General features: G+C 43.4%; 2 protein-coding genes across 3 annotated transcripts; one reads left to right on the top strand and one right to left on the bottom strand.

The window, feature by feature from the left end:
* Window positions 1–1,034: 1,034 nt before the first annotated feature.
* On the bottom strand, window positions 1,035–11,120 carry LOC138770106 (ferritin, middle subunit-like). Of its 2 annotated transcripts, XM_069949043.1 has the most exons (5): window positions 11,027–11,120; window positions 3,507–3,676; window positions 2,873–3,019; window positions 1,815–1,940; window positions 1,035–1,298 (listed from the first exon to the last, which is right to left on the bottom strand). In XM_069949043.1, the coding sequence occupies exons 2-5, from the start codon at window positions 3,606–3,608 to the stop codon at window positions 1,152–1,154; spliced, it is 522 nt and encodes a 173-aa protein (XP_069805144.1). In that variant the 5' UTR covers window positions 3,609–3,676; window positions 11,027–11,120; the 3' UTR covers window positions 1,035–1,151. The 2 variants fall into 2 exon arrangements, with proteins under 2 accessions (XP_069805144.1, XP_069805143.1); XM_069949042.1 differs by lacking the exon at window positions 11,027–11,120 and having other exon boundaries at window positions 3,507–4,020.
* Window positions 10,346–17,304, top strand: LOC138770107 (ferritin, lower subunit). The gene is made up of 4 exons (XM_069949044.1): window positions 10,346–10,540; window positions 11,725–11,871; window positions 12,827–12,952; window positions 17,028–17,304. Exons 1-4 carry the CDS (start codon window positions 10,439–10,441, stop codon window positions 17,172–17,174), a joined length of 522 nt encoding a protein of 173 aa, XP_069805145.1. The 5' UTR covers window positions 10,346–10,438; the 3' UTR covers window positions 17,175–17,304.
* Window positions 17,305–17,606: the final 302 nt, after the last annotated feature.

The raw sequence follows: 17,606 nt of genomic DNA, 5'->3' as shown, positions 1-17,606 counted from the left end.
GGGACAGGCACTGGGGTTAACTAGACTACCAGGGACAGGCACTGGGGTTAACTAGGCTACCAGGGACAGCCACTGGGGTTAACTAGACTACCAGGGACAGGCACTGGGGTTAACTTGGCTACCAGGGACAGGCACTGGGGTTAACTTGGCTACCAGGGACAGGCACTGGGGTTAACTAGGCTACCAGAGACAGGCACTGGGGTTAACTTGGCTACCAGGAACAGGCACTGGGGTTAACTAGGCTACCAGAGACAGGCACTGGGGTTAACTAGGCTTCCAGGGACATGACTGGGGGGTTAACTAGGCTACCAGGGACATGACTGAGGGGGTTAACTAGGCTACCAGGGACCTGACTGGGGGGGTTAACTAGGCTACCAGGGACATGACTGGGGGGGGGGGGGGTTAACTAGGCCACCAGGGGCATGACTGGGGGTTACCTAGACTACAAGGGGCATGACTTGGGGGTTAACTAGACTACAAGGGGCATCACTGGGGGTTAACTAGACTACCAGGGACATCAGTAAGGGGTTAACTACAGCTACCAGAGGCATCACTGGAGGTTAACTTGGCTACTGGGCATCACTAAGGATTCACATCAGGTACAAGGGGCATCACTGGGGTTTAACTACAATAGCAGGGGTGTTAGGGGAACAATACTTTGCCTTGCCCCATGTGCTGCAAACCCACGCTATTAACTGCCGCTCATGGTATGCGGCCCTCGAGTGATTTTATTAATGCCCGACTGGCCCTCGACATGGAAAAGGTTCCCCACCCCTGCTATATACTATGTGGGTTGTATATGGCAGTATTGTCTTGGGGTATTTGGGATACAGTAATAAATGATGTCCACAATGGCAAGCTGCCCTGATGGGACATGTAATGTACAGTACATTGAAAAGCTTCTATTACATCCAGATAAAGTTTGGGGGTAAATGTTGGCTGCAGATAAGAATGCCTACTTTAAAGTGAGTTTACTAACTAAAGAAATATAATAAAAACCACTCAGAGACATAGTGATTCCTGCATTGACACAGCACAACTTTATTATTTCACTCCAATTACAATCTCATATTATAGGCCGGATATTCTAATATGAATAATAAGAGACCCCGGTGTTCAGGGGCTCATCCTGATGTGCTGTTCTAGCGGCTTCACTCCATACTGTGCTTATCAAACAGATATTCCCCCATGCCATTATTGGGGACCCCCAGGCGCTTCAGGTTGGTAATGTGGTCTCCTATCTTCTTAATGTGCTCCACGTGTTCTTTCAGATACTCACACTCCAGTAAGTCACAGAGCTGAAGGGGAAAGCAAAGTGTAAGTTACAATGACCAATAGAGAACACTGAACTTAATAGGTATTAGAGGTCTATAAAGTTATACCATTACATAATATTAGGCTCTGCTCACATCATGTTTATACAAAAAATATGCATCATTCTGTGTCCTGGTAAATCCTGTTTTAAAGAAGTGCTCTCTACTGCCACCTCTGTCCGCGACATGAACTGTCAAGAGAGGTTTTCTATAAGGATTTGCTACTGCTCTGAACAGTTCCTGACATGGACAGAGGTGGCAGCAGAGAGCACTGTGTCAGACTGGAAAGAAAACACCACTTCCTGCATGACATACAGCAGCTGATAGGTACTGGAAGGACTGAGGTTCTTTAATAGAAGTAATTTACAAATTTGTATAAATTTCTGACACCAGTTGATTTGAACACAATTTTTTCCACCCCTTTAATGATAAATTTCTTTAACGGAAAGAAAATTAACTTTAAATAAATGTAAACCTATCTGTAGTGGTGTGTTTACTCACATGGGGGTCTTTTCGTTCCATAGCCACATTATGTAGTTCCAGAAGGGCCTGGTTAACAGTCTTCTCCAAGGACAGAGCCGCTTGCATGGCCTCCAGGGGGCTTCCCCATTCATCTCGGTCTGGTTTCTGGACAACAAAATAGATGTTTTAGTTACATAAAAGCTCAAAAGTAATAAAACCAAAGGATTCCCAAACCTCCAATAAACATTATTTATATTGTAATAATCTTAACATTATATATATATATATATATATATATATATATATATATATATATATATATATATATAGTGTGTGTTATGTCATTTATTTATTTTTTATGTAGAATATATAATACTAAATACAAAGATGCTTACACAATACAATACTTTAGTAGGATTACACACATCTAGGCTCCCTGCAAAAATACTACCAAAAAGCTGCAGTATTACTTATGGCCTTTAGAGGGCAATATTACATTCTTATAGTCAATAAAGCCAGTGTGTACAGGTAAAAAAAACTGGCCTTAGGGCATGGATTTGGTTTCCCAGTGTAGTTTTTATTTTCACTCCCATAGTTTTCAATGGCAGTTCAAAGCAAAACCACGCTAAAGTGCTGATGAAATAAAATGGAGATGGTTTTAAATGGGCCCTGTCAATTCACAAAACTTTTGCCATGTTGTAGAGACATATCAAAAGTTTTGATCACTTGGTTGAAACCCACACCGATCACTAGATATATCCAGCTCTGTCCATGTGACCGAGAAAAGACTTCCATGGAAATTCTATGGGACTATCTCCTGTCGCAAACACAGAACAGAAAGAAGCGTCTTCCCCCTTGCTCTACGTATCATGGCTTTGACACAATATGTCAGACATTGATGCCCTATCCTGTAAAGGGGTAGTTTACCCCCCCAATTTTTTTTCGGTGAACAACCCCTTTAATATACAGCTCAAGAGACTCCACTGAACTGTATGTGCAGTATATAGCTCTGTACACAAGACTCATAGCTTCTTACTTTCACGTTTTATCATCTCTGGTCACTGCCCACTTATTACACTCCCTCCCTCCCATCTCACCTTGATTTCCTGTAGAACGACTCGTCCACCACGTTTGTTCTGACACTTCATGAATTTCTCAGCATGTTCCCTCTCCTCGTGGCTCCGCTCCTTGAAGAACTCAGCCACGTGGTGAAGGGCGACGTCATCACGGTCAAAATAGTAGAACTTGAAAATAATAATAATAATAATAAAAGACTCACAGAGAAAAGTAAAATAAAACATCAATTCATTATACATCTGAGGGGCCAATAGGTGGACCAGAAAAGAGTAACTATAGAACATATAGAACTATAGAGATGATCGAACAGGGCCGAGGTTCAGGTTCGTACAAACCCAAACCATCGGCATTTGACTTTCGCTGCCTTCCCGTTCCCTGGGGAAGGTGGAGACAAGCCGAGTACTGCCTGGAAAACAGGGATATAGCCTAGGTAATAGCTGTATCCCTGTTTTCCAGGTGGTACTCGGGCTGTGTCCACCTTTCCCACGGAACGGGAAGACAGCGAGAGCCAAATGCCAATGGCTCAGGTTCATATGAACCTGAACCTCAGCCCTGTTTGATCATCTCTACTAATATGGCAAGAACAGGCCCATCTTGCTCCCTCCACAATGACCTATATAGACACCATTCATAGAGAAGATCTCTAGAACTCACCATGGACAGGTAGGTATAAGATGAGTACAGCTTGAGATTGACCATGCGGTTAACTGCTGCCTCGCAGTCATGGCTGTAGTTCTGGCGCACTTGAGAGAACATCTTCTTGGTTGGTTATCGTCCCTCGAAGAACAGGATAAGGATGGTGCCAGCAGGGTTCCGTTCAATCACTGTTGAAGCAAGAACTCTTACTGACTGATGTCTTCAGTCACTCGGAGGATTTTATAGCCCGCTGAGGCTATAGTCACACCTTACATGTTTCTGCTGAATCACATAGACACCTGAGCCCACAACCTCCTAATGTGATAAATGACTCCATCTCATTGGGTAGAATTACTGCAGAGTCACGCCAGGCTCCAAACAACAGGATGTTACCTTGTATTATGGATCATCTTATACGCCTGTGGATTTTCTTTCCATCAATTATTTCAGTCCCCTGTGGTCAGGAATAACGTCTCAGTTACATCATGTAGATTGTATGTGTCTTTACTGATGTTTTCTTACCCAGGCCAGCAGGGGGCGCTGTGAATGTTATGATGAAGTACAGCAATGTTCATATATACAATGTTCACTACATATACAAGCGATGCAAGTGACAAGTGCAAAAAAAAAAAAGGATACGGTCATGTATAATTTACCTACCAAGGAGTCTTATATCCGAGATCGATTAAAGTGAACCTGTCATTAGAACAAACTTCTGACGTGTTATAACCACGTTTGTATTGGTGCTGGGACCCCCGCTGATTACTAAAACGAAGGGGAAAAAGCGCTCAGCAGCAATGCGCTCTGCCCCTTCATCTCCGCTCTCACTGCTAATGTTGAAATTGGAAGAATTTTAGTGGAGCCTATAGAACTTCCTGTAGATGTGATTGCCAGAAGTTCCATAGGCTCCATCAGGGGTGTAACTACCATTGTAGCAGCCATAGCAGCTGCTATGGGGCCCACCACATCAGGGGGCCCTGTGGCCTGCTCCTGCAATACACTGGGCCCCCTATGCTGTCACCATTTGCAGCACGAGTTGGCCGAGCAGGCCTCCCGGTATCTATAAATGTTCCTTTAACTGAAAGCAATGCAGTTATGACTATGCTTAGTCACTTACGCCACTGGGCTCCATTATAATTCCATCAATTGCAACATTAGCAGCGAGAGTGGGGATGGAGGGGCAGAGCGTGTTGCTGCTGAGCGATTTTTCCCCTTCGTTCTAGTGATCAGCAGGAGTCTCAGCACCGATACAAACACGTGGTTATGACATGTGAGAAGTTTGTTCTAATGACAGGTACACTTAAAAATCTTTGCATATGGGCATGGGGGTAGGAGAGAGTCCTAATTAAACATACGGCCATAGAGCCTATACAGCAAGGTATTGGGGCCATGGGGCTCCATGGTATAAATGTGGTGCTCAGGAGGAGGATGGGTGCAGTAGTTCGGGGCTGAGGGAAGTTGGACCTTGGACAAAGTATCTTGCGATAAAGCCGTAGGAGAGACAGTACTGATATGTGAAAAAATCTTGTGACTTTATTCATACCCTCTTACGCGACATTTCCGCTTTAATCTAGCTTGAAAAGCAAGAGGGTGTGAATTAATCCCAAGATTTTTTTCACATATCAGTGCTGTCTCTGCCACTGCTCGTTTGGATTCCCGGACTGGGTCCAGTCTGGTGAGGCGGGAACTTTCCCAATATTAGTACGGGTGCGGCATTCAATTATTACTCAAAGTATCTTTGTGGCTGGCTAATCTTGTAGACCCATGCGGCTTTTGTAAATGGGGGTTTACTTGATTCTAGGAAGTCCCTGGTGTCTGTTGGTGTACCTATGATGGTGTGTGAGACAGTCCAGACACACTGCTATCATGCAAACAGGTAAACTTTACTGTATCAGCTAAAGGCTGTATTTCATGTGACCTGTCATCTCAGCGCTTGCTTCCCCCTCGTTCTCCCCTTGCTGCCTGTGCTATTGCACGCACAAACAGCAATCGGGGAGCTGCGGGAGGGGCCACCCAAACAATCTTTTGATCATTTGGGCGGCCTGTCTGCTGACTTCACTTCTGTTGCACAGAGCGACGCACTGCAGATCATCGCTGATCTTTGAACATGTTAAAAGACCACAATCAGCAGACCTTGTGTATGGCGCCTGATCGTGGCTTTTGAACATATTCTATTACACTAATCGGCTTAAGTGGTTGGTGATCGGACAAGTAAGGCCAATAATTGTTCAGTGTAATAGGGTCTTAAGTGGAAGTAACCTACACTACACTATACCGTGGTAATTTCTCGTTTTAATGTAATAATGCTTTCGCAAAAATTGCTCAGATACCCATTATGAAAAAGATTTGAATGCCATAGATGTCTTCCACCTGTGACTCAATGGGGGTCTGCACCTATGGGATAATCTATGACCGTAGGGTACAGTTTCCAGGTGCAGAGGTAGAATGCCCATGATTGTAGTGCAAACAGACCCATGTGTGAACATGTAATAAACCTTCTTTACTGAGGCAGTTTCTCTGTATAAGCAGATCTAGTATACAGTCTTTTGTAAAGCACAGGAAATGCAGTTCACGCAAATTTCCCTTTGTAGCTGGAAAGGGAGTTTAGAGAGTCTCTAGGAGTGACTGTGACTGGATTATCCCCTCTAGCACTTTAAGGATTAAACTTGGAAATATAGTCCAAATGTATACTCTGCTGTAAAGGGAAATTCATAGGTTGGCACCACACGGTCAGTAAAACTACTTAGAAGATTTGGGTTACTAACAGTTGTGTGCTACAATGCCCTATTGCAGGGTGTAAGGCGGTGAGGTTCAGGAAGTCATATAGCAATGGCTCCAGCTAGGAGGCCACTAAAAGTCCATGAGTTACAGGACGGCACTTGTTTCTATTTTACTTCCTTCTGAATTTAGTTCTGTCCCTCTCAGAGGGGGATTAAAAGGAACCGATCAGCATGATTGTGCTCCTACCACTGCACATCTACTGTGCTGCTCGCAGAGCATACCAACTGCGGCTGCAGCAAAGGGGGAAAAAAAGATGTTCTATTAAGCTGCACTGCCGCAACTAGTCATCTGGACAGGAAGCTGCCTGTGACTAGTCACCGCTCTCTGCCTGTCAGCGTACAGTGCGGGAATGATTGACAGGCAGGGAGCAATGTTACTGGCCTCTCTGCCTGTCAATCATCACCACAGAGCGTGCTGACATTCTGAGTGTTGTGACTAGTCAAGGGCAGCTCCCCGGCCAGATGACTAGTTGCCACCCCTGGTATGCGCCACAAGCTGCACAGTAGATGTATACTGTGCTACAGGGAACCATATCGTGCTAATTGGTTCCCTTTAAGGATTTTTGATGATGTTCTTTGAGCATGAATTAATTGCAGCTTGTGGATTGTATTACACATCACACAATTCCCTGGAAATCATCATAAACACCAGAGGCTGGCTAGGCCTGAATTAACTTGGATTATTTCATTGGCAGAGCCAGGACTAGTTTATGCCCAGCAGGCATGCTGGCAGAGAGAAGCAGACAGGAGGTTTCTCGCTGGCCTTAACCAGGACTAGACCCTGACTGGTTTGTTCCAGCGCATTGGGGGGGGGGGGGGGGGGGGGAGAGGTTAGACATGTTCTGACTGACATGACCCATACTGGACCCATACTCTGTGACCAGTTTACTGCCACATGACAACTAACTACGCCAGCAGCAAGCAGACCAGGTACCAGGACACTGCACATCTCTTGTCTTTATAATACGGTGTCATTGTGAACTTATTCACCTTAAACAATTGTACTTATGATGGGAGTTGTAGTTGAGCAAAAGCTGGAGAGCCACAGGTTGGGGAACACTGATGTTATATTTGTTATTGTCAAATCTACGGGGACAGGAGGCAATTCTTACAGATGTAATGGTGTAATGGAAAGACCTGGAGTCAGAACTTTACTGCTCAGTTAATGGGTTAAGAGTCATGTGACTTAGCCCATTCCTGTGCCCTAATGTGTATTATCTACATCAACACCACAAGCCCTTCTCCTGTTCTTAAACATTGCATACTAAAACATTTTGTATATTCCTAATATATATATATAAGCCTGCTGCTTTTTTTATCAGAAAATGGAAATTCATTGTTCACATATAGAGATGGAAATTGCTTTTGTCCACGTGCAGATGACCCATTCCAAGGGCTCTTGTAACAGTCATGTAGCCTTGTCTGATAACTCTATTGGGCTGACCTAAAAAGCACAACCTTGCATAAAGCCTCCTATAGGCCTCCATGTCTCTCTGCTATTGCTACATTCAACTTCTGCCTCTTATCATCTAGATGTCATTTGTCTGCGGCTGCAGAACCTCTTATCTCCATTTGGCAGGGCAGAGCCGTACGTCTTGAGCGCTCAGCACATTTTGACTGTAAATTCATGGGTGGTGTACAGGTTAATGTGGTGACCGCTCCTATATATCAGCACTAAATGGTTTACTGGAAGACATTATTGCCCAGGGCCATTCAGACAACATGGAAAAATACACAGGTGGTAAAAGTCTATGACATGGCCCTTCTATAGGCATCCATCAGCAGATTGCCATACAACATGATCAGCAAACATAGGTGGCTGTGCCCTGTACTATAGTTCAATACAATTCACTTACATCACTGACCAGTCAGTCCCTGACACAGACAGGCTCTACCTAAGGAAAAAGATGGCACTTAGCAGTATGGAGTATAATACCACTAAGCAGTCTTTATAAAATCCATGTATATAACACTGAAATAACACTTTTCCAAGTCGCACTGGATTCTGCATGACCAAACGCAGCCTGAGCATCATCAGGAAAGGGCCAGGAGACTGCCATGTAGGTTTGGTTAAAGCGTACCTGTCACAAAGTCTGCTGACCTTGTGGCAAGAAGTTTGGGTAGACATGGATATAAACACGCTGAGACCATAATGCACCAGGCCCTTATTAGAGAAGAATGGGGGTCGCACACATTACAGTCTAAGGCTATGTTCACACAACGCAAGAGACCGGACGTTCCGTGACCTGTCCGGGTCACGGAACAGCCTGTCTCTGAAAAGATCATCCCTGCTGGTACTGCAGTACGCGCCAGCATCAGAACTCTCCACTGCACACTATGGAGCGAGCGGCCAGAGCCACCCTTGTTCCATAGTGTACACTGACAGGGTTTTCTGTGGCCACTATTCAATGAATAGCGGGCGCAGAAAACTGACATGTCAGTTGTTTGCGGCGCTGCTAGGGATACCGGCCGGAGCGTATACTATGTGTATGCGCTTTGGCCAGGATCCCATACACAGCAAGGTAACGTATATTTTCGTAATAATCACGGCCATTATAAAACGGCCATGGTTTTACGAAAATATACGTTGTGTGAACATAGCCAAAACATGTTCACATCCATGTCTACCCAAACCTCCGGGATCAGGTCAGTGGACTTTGTGACAGGTACGCAGTAAGACCATGTTCACACACTGTCTTTTTTAGTAAAATAACAGCCACCATTTTATTTTTAAATAATGGCCGTTGTTTTCAGTCTTCAATGATTTCCATTGAAGAGAGTATAAAATAATGGCTGTTGAGAATTGTGAGTGTGCCAGAAGAAGCCAGAAGAAGCCAGAAGAGTGAGGCCGGGTTCACACTACGTAAAAAACACAGCCGTATTTCATAACAACGGGCGTATTTTCGCAAACAACTGAAAAATACGGCCTGAGCACAGGTTGCATCACTTCAGGTCTGCTGGGGGGGGGAGGGGCACAGATCACGGATTACTATGCTTTGGCCATCTGGGGGGCTGGGGGATTCTGTCGAGTGCTTGTTTGTAGAGCTGGGTGGGGGGTCAGTTGGTGGATTTCATCTGGAGGGGTGGGAGGCTGTAGGTTTTAAGCCCCTATTCCACGGGTCGACTATGAGGAGCTTGTTTTCTCCTCGTTTCCCGCTCACTGACGCCGTTATTCCACGCAGCAGCGGGGAGGCTGCCCTGGTGATCGCTAGATTGTCCAGGCAGCCCATAGCATACAGCAGCAGTCTGCTACTGCTGCGCCTATCCGACAGAGCAGCGGCAGCAGATCGTTGCTGTATGAGTCATTTGGTCTTCAACAAGTTTGAAAGACAAACGACGCAACGATCAGCCGACATGAACGAAAGTTTTGCACAGGGCGCCATCTACCCTACGGCTGGTTCTGCTGCAGAGACCCCTTTGGCCACGTGCTGTTCAGGATCTGCAGTATGCTTCTACCCTGTTTCCCCGAAAATAAGACATCCTCTGAAAGTAAGGCATAGTGCAGGATTTACAGAATAACTTAAAATAAGGCATCCCCCAACATAAGACCCCCTTCCGCCACCCTCCGCCACCAGGCTTATGTCTGGTTATGCTGGTTTGTGATGACAACTACTGTACAGTATATAATAAATGTTCTTTTTTTTTGTGAGTTCTTCATGGAAAAATAAGACATCCCCTGAAAATAAGACATAGAGCATATTTGGGAGCAAAAATTAATATAAGACACTGTCTGGGGGTACCGGCAGGCGTACCCCCAACCCATCAGAAAGTGATGTCATATACAAAGGTTATATAATGATACAGTATTATCATATAGTTTTGGTAATTATTCTCATCTTATGTATGTAACATTAGGAATATACTACGACACCAACAATTAGAAGAAAAGAAAAGCTATAGTCGATAAACTTGTGTACCATCAGAACGGCATTATATATATATATATATATATATATATATATATATATATGTGTATGCAGGTTTGCACTCCTACACAGCATGCGTGCCTGAGGACATGTGCTAGGCCTGTGTTTACTATCAGAGCCCTGCTGCTGTGGAGGGAGGGGAGAGCGGAGCCTTAGGTGGGGCTTCCTCCCCCTGCAGCCTCTATATAGGGGGGAGGGGCGGCTTGTCCCTATTCATTCATCTGGCTGCATTCTACAGATAATCATGGAGTCTCAGATCAGACACAACTTCCACCAAGACTGTGAAGCCGGCCTCAACCGTACTGTGAACCTGAAATACCACAGCTCCTACATCTACCTGTCTATGGTGAGACCCCGCCTGCCTGTGACTAATACGTGTACACGTTGTGACCTTGCTGTGTCTGTGAATAAAGCGTCATGTATGTGCTTCCTGTGTGTTCTTCTAGTGATCCCTCATCTTCTGTGCTGTACGCTTTACTGCGTCTCCCTTTGTGTCTTTAATTATATAAGTTTCCACGTACGACATGGTGTTATGTAACTACATAGCTAACGTGCTGCCTGGCCCATTCCAGGGCTATATATGAGTATTCGCTTGCATAAATCCGTTTGTATATAAAGAAAAATTAGATTTATGTAATAATGAAGTTTAATATTATATATAATTTTTCCCCCTTTAAGACAACATAATAACACATAATGGTCTTGCAGATATTACATTGTAGTGGATGTGATGTTAGTCAATCCCATACACTGCACAGCCTTCAGGCTACACAACAATGCAGCTATATGTGTCTGACAGCTAAAGGGGTATTCTTCATGCAGCAATTCTCACCTGTCTGATAGTTGTCACCTATCCAGTGCATAAGTTATACCTGCTGCAGGTCAGAAGCTGGAACACATTGGGTAACTGTTAGCGGCAATGTTTAGCCGACTACTGTGTATGGATTTCTCAATAGTCCTGCGTGCTCAAATGAGCAGAATGTACATGATTATATCAATGTGTACTGGGAAATTGGCTGCTGCCAGATACCTGGTAAGGCTGGGTTCACACTGCACTTTTTTTTTTTTTTTCATCTGTTTAAAAAAAAAAAACAAAAAAAAAATGCATTTGTATGCTTTTTTTTTTTTTTCATTGACTTCCATTACAGAAAGAGGATCAAAACGCATCCGTTTTTTTAGCGTACACAAAAATGCAGTCAACCATGTTTGTGTAAGTTACCAAAGACTGATGCATTTTGATCCATTTTTTTATATAACGGAAAATGGATCGAAACTGATGCATACAAATCCTTTTTTTTTTTTTTTGCAAAAATGGATGAAGAAAAATGTAGTGTGAATCCAGCCAAATTTATTCTACAGAAGGATGGTTTGTTGTGTGTGGTTGACTAGAGCTCGTGCACACAGCTGTATCAGCAATAATCTATGGAAATAATACATTTGGAAAGGAACATGGTGCCATACAAACAGTTGCAGGTCTTAATCTGTGCACCTACATACAACTAATGGTCACATGTTACTGTTCTCCCATAGTCTTCCTATTTTGACCGAGACGATGTAGCACTTGCCAATTTTTCCAAGTTTTTCCATGAGCGTTCAGAGGAGGAGAAGGAACATGCCGAGAAGCTGATCAAGTATCAGAACCAGAGAGGAGGACGCGTCTTCCTTCAGAGCATCGAGGTGAGCTCTGAGCTCCAGCCACTAGTCTCTGGTATTGTCAAACACATTTTACTACCATGAGGCTGGTATGTGTGACGGGGAGGGTGTATGATGGGGGTCATCATCCCAGCGTCTTCTCCCTGGTGTACGCCCTGGCCGTAATTTTCATAAATGTCCACCTGAGTGCTACATAATTCTTCTAGGATGGAGCTAGGCTTCTTGAGGAAAATGCCTCTTGAATAAGGCCTCCAAACAAGTATACCACACTGATCGTTGGTACTTTTACATGGCCCACATGTTGGTACCATAGTGTGAAGATTGAAATCATTTCAGAGCTCCCGGAATTCTCATGAATGGTCATGCCGGGAGCTCCGAACTCTGCTCTGTAGCACATTATTTGTATTTACGGACTGTGCACAGAACATGTGAATGCCCGCTATGACTGGGTCTAATAGATTGTCCCATAGTGGAACGAAAAACATAGGCTGAATCCTTAAAGGGGTTATCCAGGATTAGAGAAAAAATTCTTTCAGAAATTGTGCCACCTCTGTTCTTATATGTGTGTGGTATTACAATTCAACTTTATTCATGTCAATAGAACTGAGCTGCAATACCACACCCAAACTCAAGACAGGAGTGGTGCTGTTTCTGGAAGAAAGTGGTCATGTTTTTCTAAGCCTGGATTATTCCTTTGAGGAATTACAAGGAAACTCAGAGGAATGTGAATTTACCCTTGAAAGTCTCATGTAAACATTTTTAAGACCTTTGCCTGGAGTTATATACAGCAGCAGTCCTTGTATACATTCAGCTACAACCGTATATTATCATAATCTATTACGATCTGCTGTTGTTCTCGCCTTATAAAAGAACTGTAAACGAGGGCTGATCTCAGTGATCAGCGCCCATTTGCAGCTGCAGACAGCCGTAGATCACTGCATGTAAAAGGACCCTTACTTTATATCTTCTCCTCTGTTAGAAACCAGAGAAGGATGACTGGACAAATGGTTTAGAAGCCCTACAGACAGCCCTGAAGCTGGAGAAGACCGTGAACCAAGCCCTGCTGGATCTACACCGTGTAGCTGGAGAAAAGAATGACCCCCATGTAAGAGTCTGACTGTCATACTGCCTCTAAACTATCCATTCATCACACTAAAAGATCCTGTATAGCTGTAGGGAGGCTGTGCCGTCATATTGTGCCTTGGAGGGGCTGAGGGCCCTGCACAAGATGTTTGGGGGGGGGGGGGAGGGAGGAGGAGGATTGTGCACGCATGGGCCTAGAAGCTTCAGCATGCACTTTAGCACACTGGCTAGTTACACAACTAGAAAGTTTGGTTTTCTTCACCCTTAACATAGTAATGCCAGATACTTGGTAAAGCTAGACATAACACTTTTAAGATTTTTCATGAACACTTGTGTTATGTTTTGTGTTATGTTAGGAGACCCTTTTCCGGGGGGAAAGTAGGAGATCGCGGGGGTCCGACCTCTAAACCGTGACTCTTCTACTTTTCTCCTATCCTGTGGATGGGGGAAAGTTAATTTTTCTTGCCATACCCCTTTAAAAAAGTTATCCAGGTTTGGAAGCCATTGCTTTTTTATGCAGAAACAGCACCTTTCCTATCCTCAATTTGTGGGTCTATATTCACACAATGGGGGAGATTTATTAAACATGGTGTAAAGTGACACTGGCTCAGTTGCCCCTAGTAACCAATCAGACTCCACCTTTCTTTCCTCAGACTCTATGGAAAATGAAAGGTGGAATCTGATTGGTTGCTAGGGGCAACTGAGCCAGTTTCACTTTACACCATGTTTGATAAGTCTCCCCCTTCGTCTTTTTTTTTTAACTGCCGTGATTTTACAATGATGTCTGTCAATACTCATTAACATTATTGCCAACCGTCAATCAAACAGACATTATTTTGCATAAAAAAGACGTTGTGTGAACATAACCTGTATGAGATGCATATCTGTTCCATTGAACAGAATAGTAATACCACAGACACCCAGAGTCCAGGTGTGGTGCTCTTTTTGGAAGAACATAGAAATGTTTTTCTATTCCCAGATTAAACCTTTAAAGGGGTAATCCAGCGCTACAAAAACATGGCCACTTTCCCCCTACTGTTGTGTCCAGTTTGGGTGGGGTTTTGAAACTCTGTTCCATTGAAGTAAATGGAGCTTAATTGCAAACTGCACCTGAACTGGAGACAACAGTAGGGGGAAAAGTGGCCATGTTTTTGTAGTGCTGGATAACCCCTTTAATTCTTACTGCAAGAAGTCTATGTACAGCCTTGGGCAGCGAACGTGTAAATCAGCATTTACTAAAGACAATTCCCTGTCTTTCAATGGGGCCAAAAGATCCCATGCTGCACATGTGATTGCAGCGGAATCTCTCAATATCTCTTAATAGAGTCAGCTGTTTTTCTGTTCATGTCAGATACGGTGCAGACAGGACGTTAAAGGATGCTTTCACGCAGGACGGGTACGCTGAGAATCTGCAGTCTAACCACATGTAAATTGGGATTTGCTGAAGCCAGTATAGGTCTACCTAGGTCCTTAAAAAAAATATTCTTTAGAGTTCAAATCTACACTTCCACAGCAAAATCCAGAGGATGAATTATGAAAGCTGCACCCAGCACAGACCTGACGAGGTGTCAAAATGTTGAAATGGGTGGGCAGAGGGTATGATGAGAATGGGGGGTATTTACTTTCCTTATGAGGCTATGTTCCCACACAGTATCTTTGCTTTTTTTTTTCCCAACCAAAACCAGGAGTGGATTGAAAACACAGAAAGGCTATGTTCACACACTGATGAAATGTAGTGGATGGCCGTCATTTAATGGCAAATAATTGCCATTGTTTGCCAATAAATGATGGCCATCCACTGAATTTAATCAGTGTGTGAACATAGCCTTTCTGTGTTTTCAATTCGTTCCTGTCTTTGGTTGAAAAAAGTGAGCAAAAATACAGTGGGAACATAGCCTTAAAGTCAATGGGAAAAATGTATCGTAAGTGCACAACAGGCCTACAAAGTAAATTGTCATGCTGTGGATAACTGATTGTGTTTTTTAAAAAAAAAAACAAAAAACAACTCTTCAAGCTATGTAAGGTTCAAGATTTGTAAGGTAGCCATTGTATTTGTTGCATTTAAATAATGCTGGCAAGATATATACACAATGCATATATAAAATCACAGCTGCTCTGGCGCAACTCACCCTCTACTAGAGGTCAGGATCATATAGAACCAGATAAAGTCCCCACATGCATTCAAGTCCTCAGTAGGTGTCGATGGCAGATCGTACTAAAAAAGGAGGAAAGCTATAGATATCTTGCTGAGATAGTACAATCACTTATAGTACAATCACTTATAACAGGGCTATAGTCAACGCACTAATCCATCAATCAATGCTCACTAATGTATCTCGATATAAAACCCTGACCAGCGTAAGAAAACTAATGTCCTACCTGGGTATACAGAGTTGACATCATAGACATGCGGGGCAAGATGTGATGGTCCGCAGTGTGGACATATATAGTCTGTAGTGCGGTCTGGTCCAGGCGGCTGTAAAAAACTAATAACCTGTAACCCCTTCTATAACATCTAACCTTATTAATGGCTGAATGGATCATATTATCTTTGGCATTAGTGGAATCAAATTATTATCATCCAAGATATATCTACACTGTATTACCGTCTCATTCTCTTCTCCACTCTCATATTGAGTATAGGGCTGAACTCTCACCTAGTAATTTCTTGACCTCCAAAATGGTGGATGACTGGAAGTCCTAATATGGTCGTGTCTAAATGGTCACGTGGGTAATGTATGGATCATAGTGAGATATAGCTACGTGTCCAGCTTGACCAATCCACTTGGAGCTTTGCCAGTATACCATTTTTGGGATATAAGTTGTACTGGGTGTAACCATATTTGGGCATAAGTGTATATATTTTCCCGGTCAGGAGAGTATATAGACTTAGAAGGTTAGTTGGTTGGGGGGTCTTTTTGTATACCATCTTTCAAGAGAAGCCTCCACGCACATCTGGGGTTTGTTAGCCCCCACCTCAGGAATTCCCCCAAGGAAGTTCTTTGTTCTCAAGCCAAATCTGGAGTCACCATTGGAAAGACTACATCCCCAGCATTTTTGGGACTCTGAGACTGGAACCACAGAGACATTCTAAGACATTTGTAAGACTATTGCCTTATTTCTCTTATGATTGATATCCTGCTTATATGATATTTGTACCTCCTTTGGTGAAGAATTAAACCCACCATATTTTTACCTACAAGTTTTCTTTTGCCGTCCTGGATCATTCAAATTTCCCTCCAAAGCACACTTTTCCTTCTTTTTTAAACCTCATCCTTATTACAGCGGCGTAGTGTGATTGCACTGAAGTATCAAAGAACCATCTCCCGATCTGCAGTAATGGTGCGGAGTAAAAACTGTGGGCACGCTCCGGCCGGCAACGTGCACCACTTACTTCCGCCCTAAAGGATGAGCTTATGTCACAAGCCAAAAAAGTACGGAGGCCATGGGTGACCACAAAAACTCCAACGTCGTTTCGGAAATGCACAGATTTCCTTCGTCAGGGAGCATTTGGTCAGGGTTTTATATCGAGATACATTAGTGAGCATTGATTGATGGATTAGTGCGTTGACTATAGCCCTGTTATAAGTGATTGTACTATCTCAGCAAGATATCTATAGCTTTCCTCCTTTTTTAGTACGATCTGCCATCGACACCTACTGAGGACTTGAATGCATGTGGGGACTTTATCTGGTTCTATATGATCCTGACCTCTAGTAGAGGGTGAGTTGCGCCAGAGCAGCTGTGATTTTATATATGCATTGTGTATATATCTTGTCAGCATTATTTTAGTTTCTTTGTTTGGACAGTGGTAGGCTGTGTCCATTGCTCTGTGCAGCACCATCTAGAGGGGTGTGGCGCAGCTTAGGTCAAGGCTTTTCTAGACTAGCCTTATACAGATTTCACCTTATTTGTTGCATTTGTCTAATGTACATTAATGCTTATTGGATTACTGTCCCTTTTAGTAGTAGTGTGTGCACTTATATAGTGACTAAGTTATCCAGACTGTCATCCACCATTCGCCCCCCCCCCCCCATGCTTCTCATAAGTAATATTTTTCCCTAATACCCCTTTAAATTCCATTTCTTTTCCTACAGATGACTGATTTCTTAGAATCCCCATTCTTGTCAGAGAGTACAGAGACCATAAAGAAGATTGGCGATTACATAACCAGCCTGAAGAAGTTGTGGAGCAGTCACCCCGGCATGGCGGAGTACTTGTTTAACAAGCACACACTGGGTTAAATCTTCTCTAACCTACCTCTTATTTCTCCAGAATTTCTATGTAGGCAGTAAAAAAAGACATGGATTTTATCAGAAACAAACATTCCCATCCACCAGCATCATCTTGGCAATAAAATATTTGTTTAATAAATCCAAAGTAGTCTTGCGTAATAGAGTGTGAGGATGGTTTCACACATGGCAGCTTTTTGGAAGGCTGCCACTTCAGTTTTTGAGCTACGTCTATTCCATTTGAATCCACTTCTTGCTATGGCACAAAAACTGCAATTGCAGTTAAAAAAAAAACTGCTATATGTGAAACCAGCCTAATACAGTTACATTTTTGCATCCTATTAAAGTGAACAGGTTAATGCTGCAGAACCTCGTACCGCCACTACCAAAAGTGTGGCAATGCTGGAACGATCAGCAGTTAAAGGTGCTAAAGGTGCTGTGATA

This window comes from Dendropsophus ebraccatus, chromosome 12 (assembly GCF_027789765.1).
Source record: "Dendropsophus ebraccatus isolate aDenEbr1 chromosome 12, aDenEbr1.pat, whole genome shotgun sequence".
Taxonomy (NCBI): domain Eukaryota; kingdom Metazoa; phylum Chordata; class Amphibia; order Anura; family Hylidae; genus Dendropsophus; species Dendropsophus ebraccatus.
Note: the sequence above shows the minus strand (reverse complement) of the source record. Positions and strands in the feature narration are given on the sequence as shown.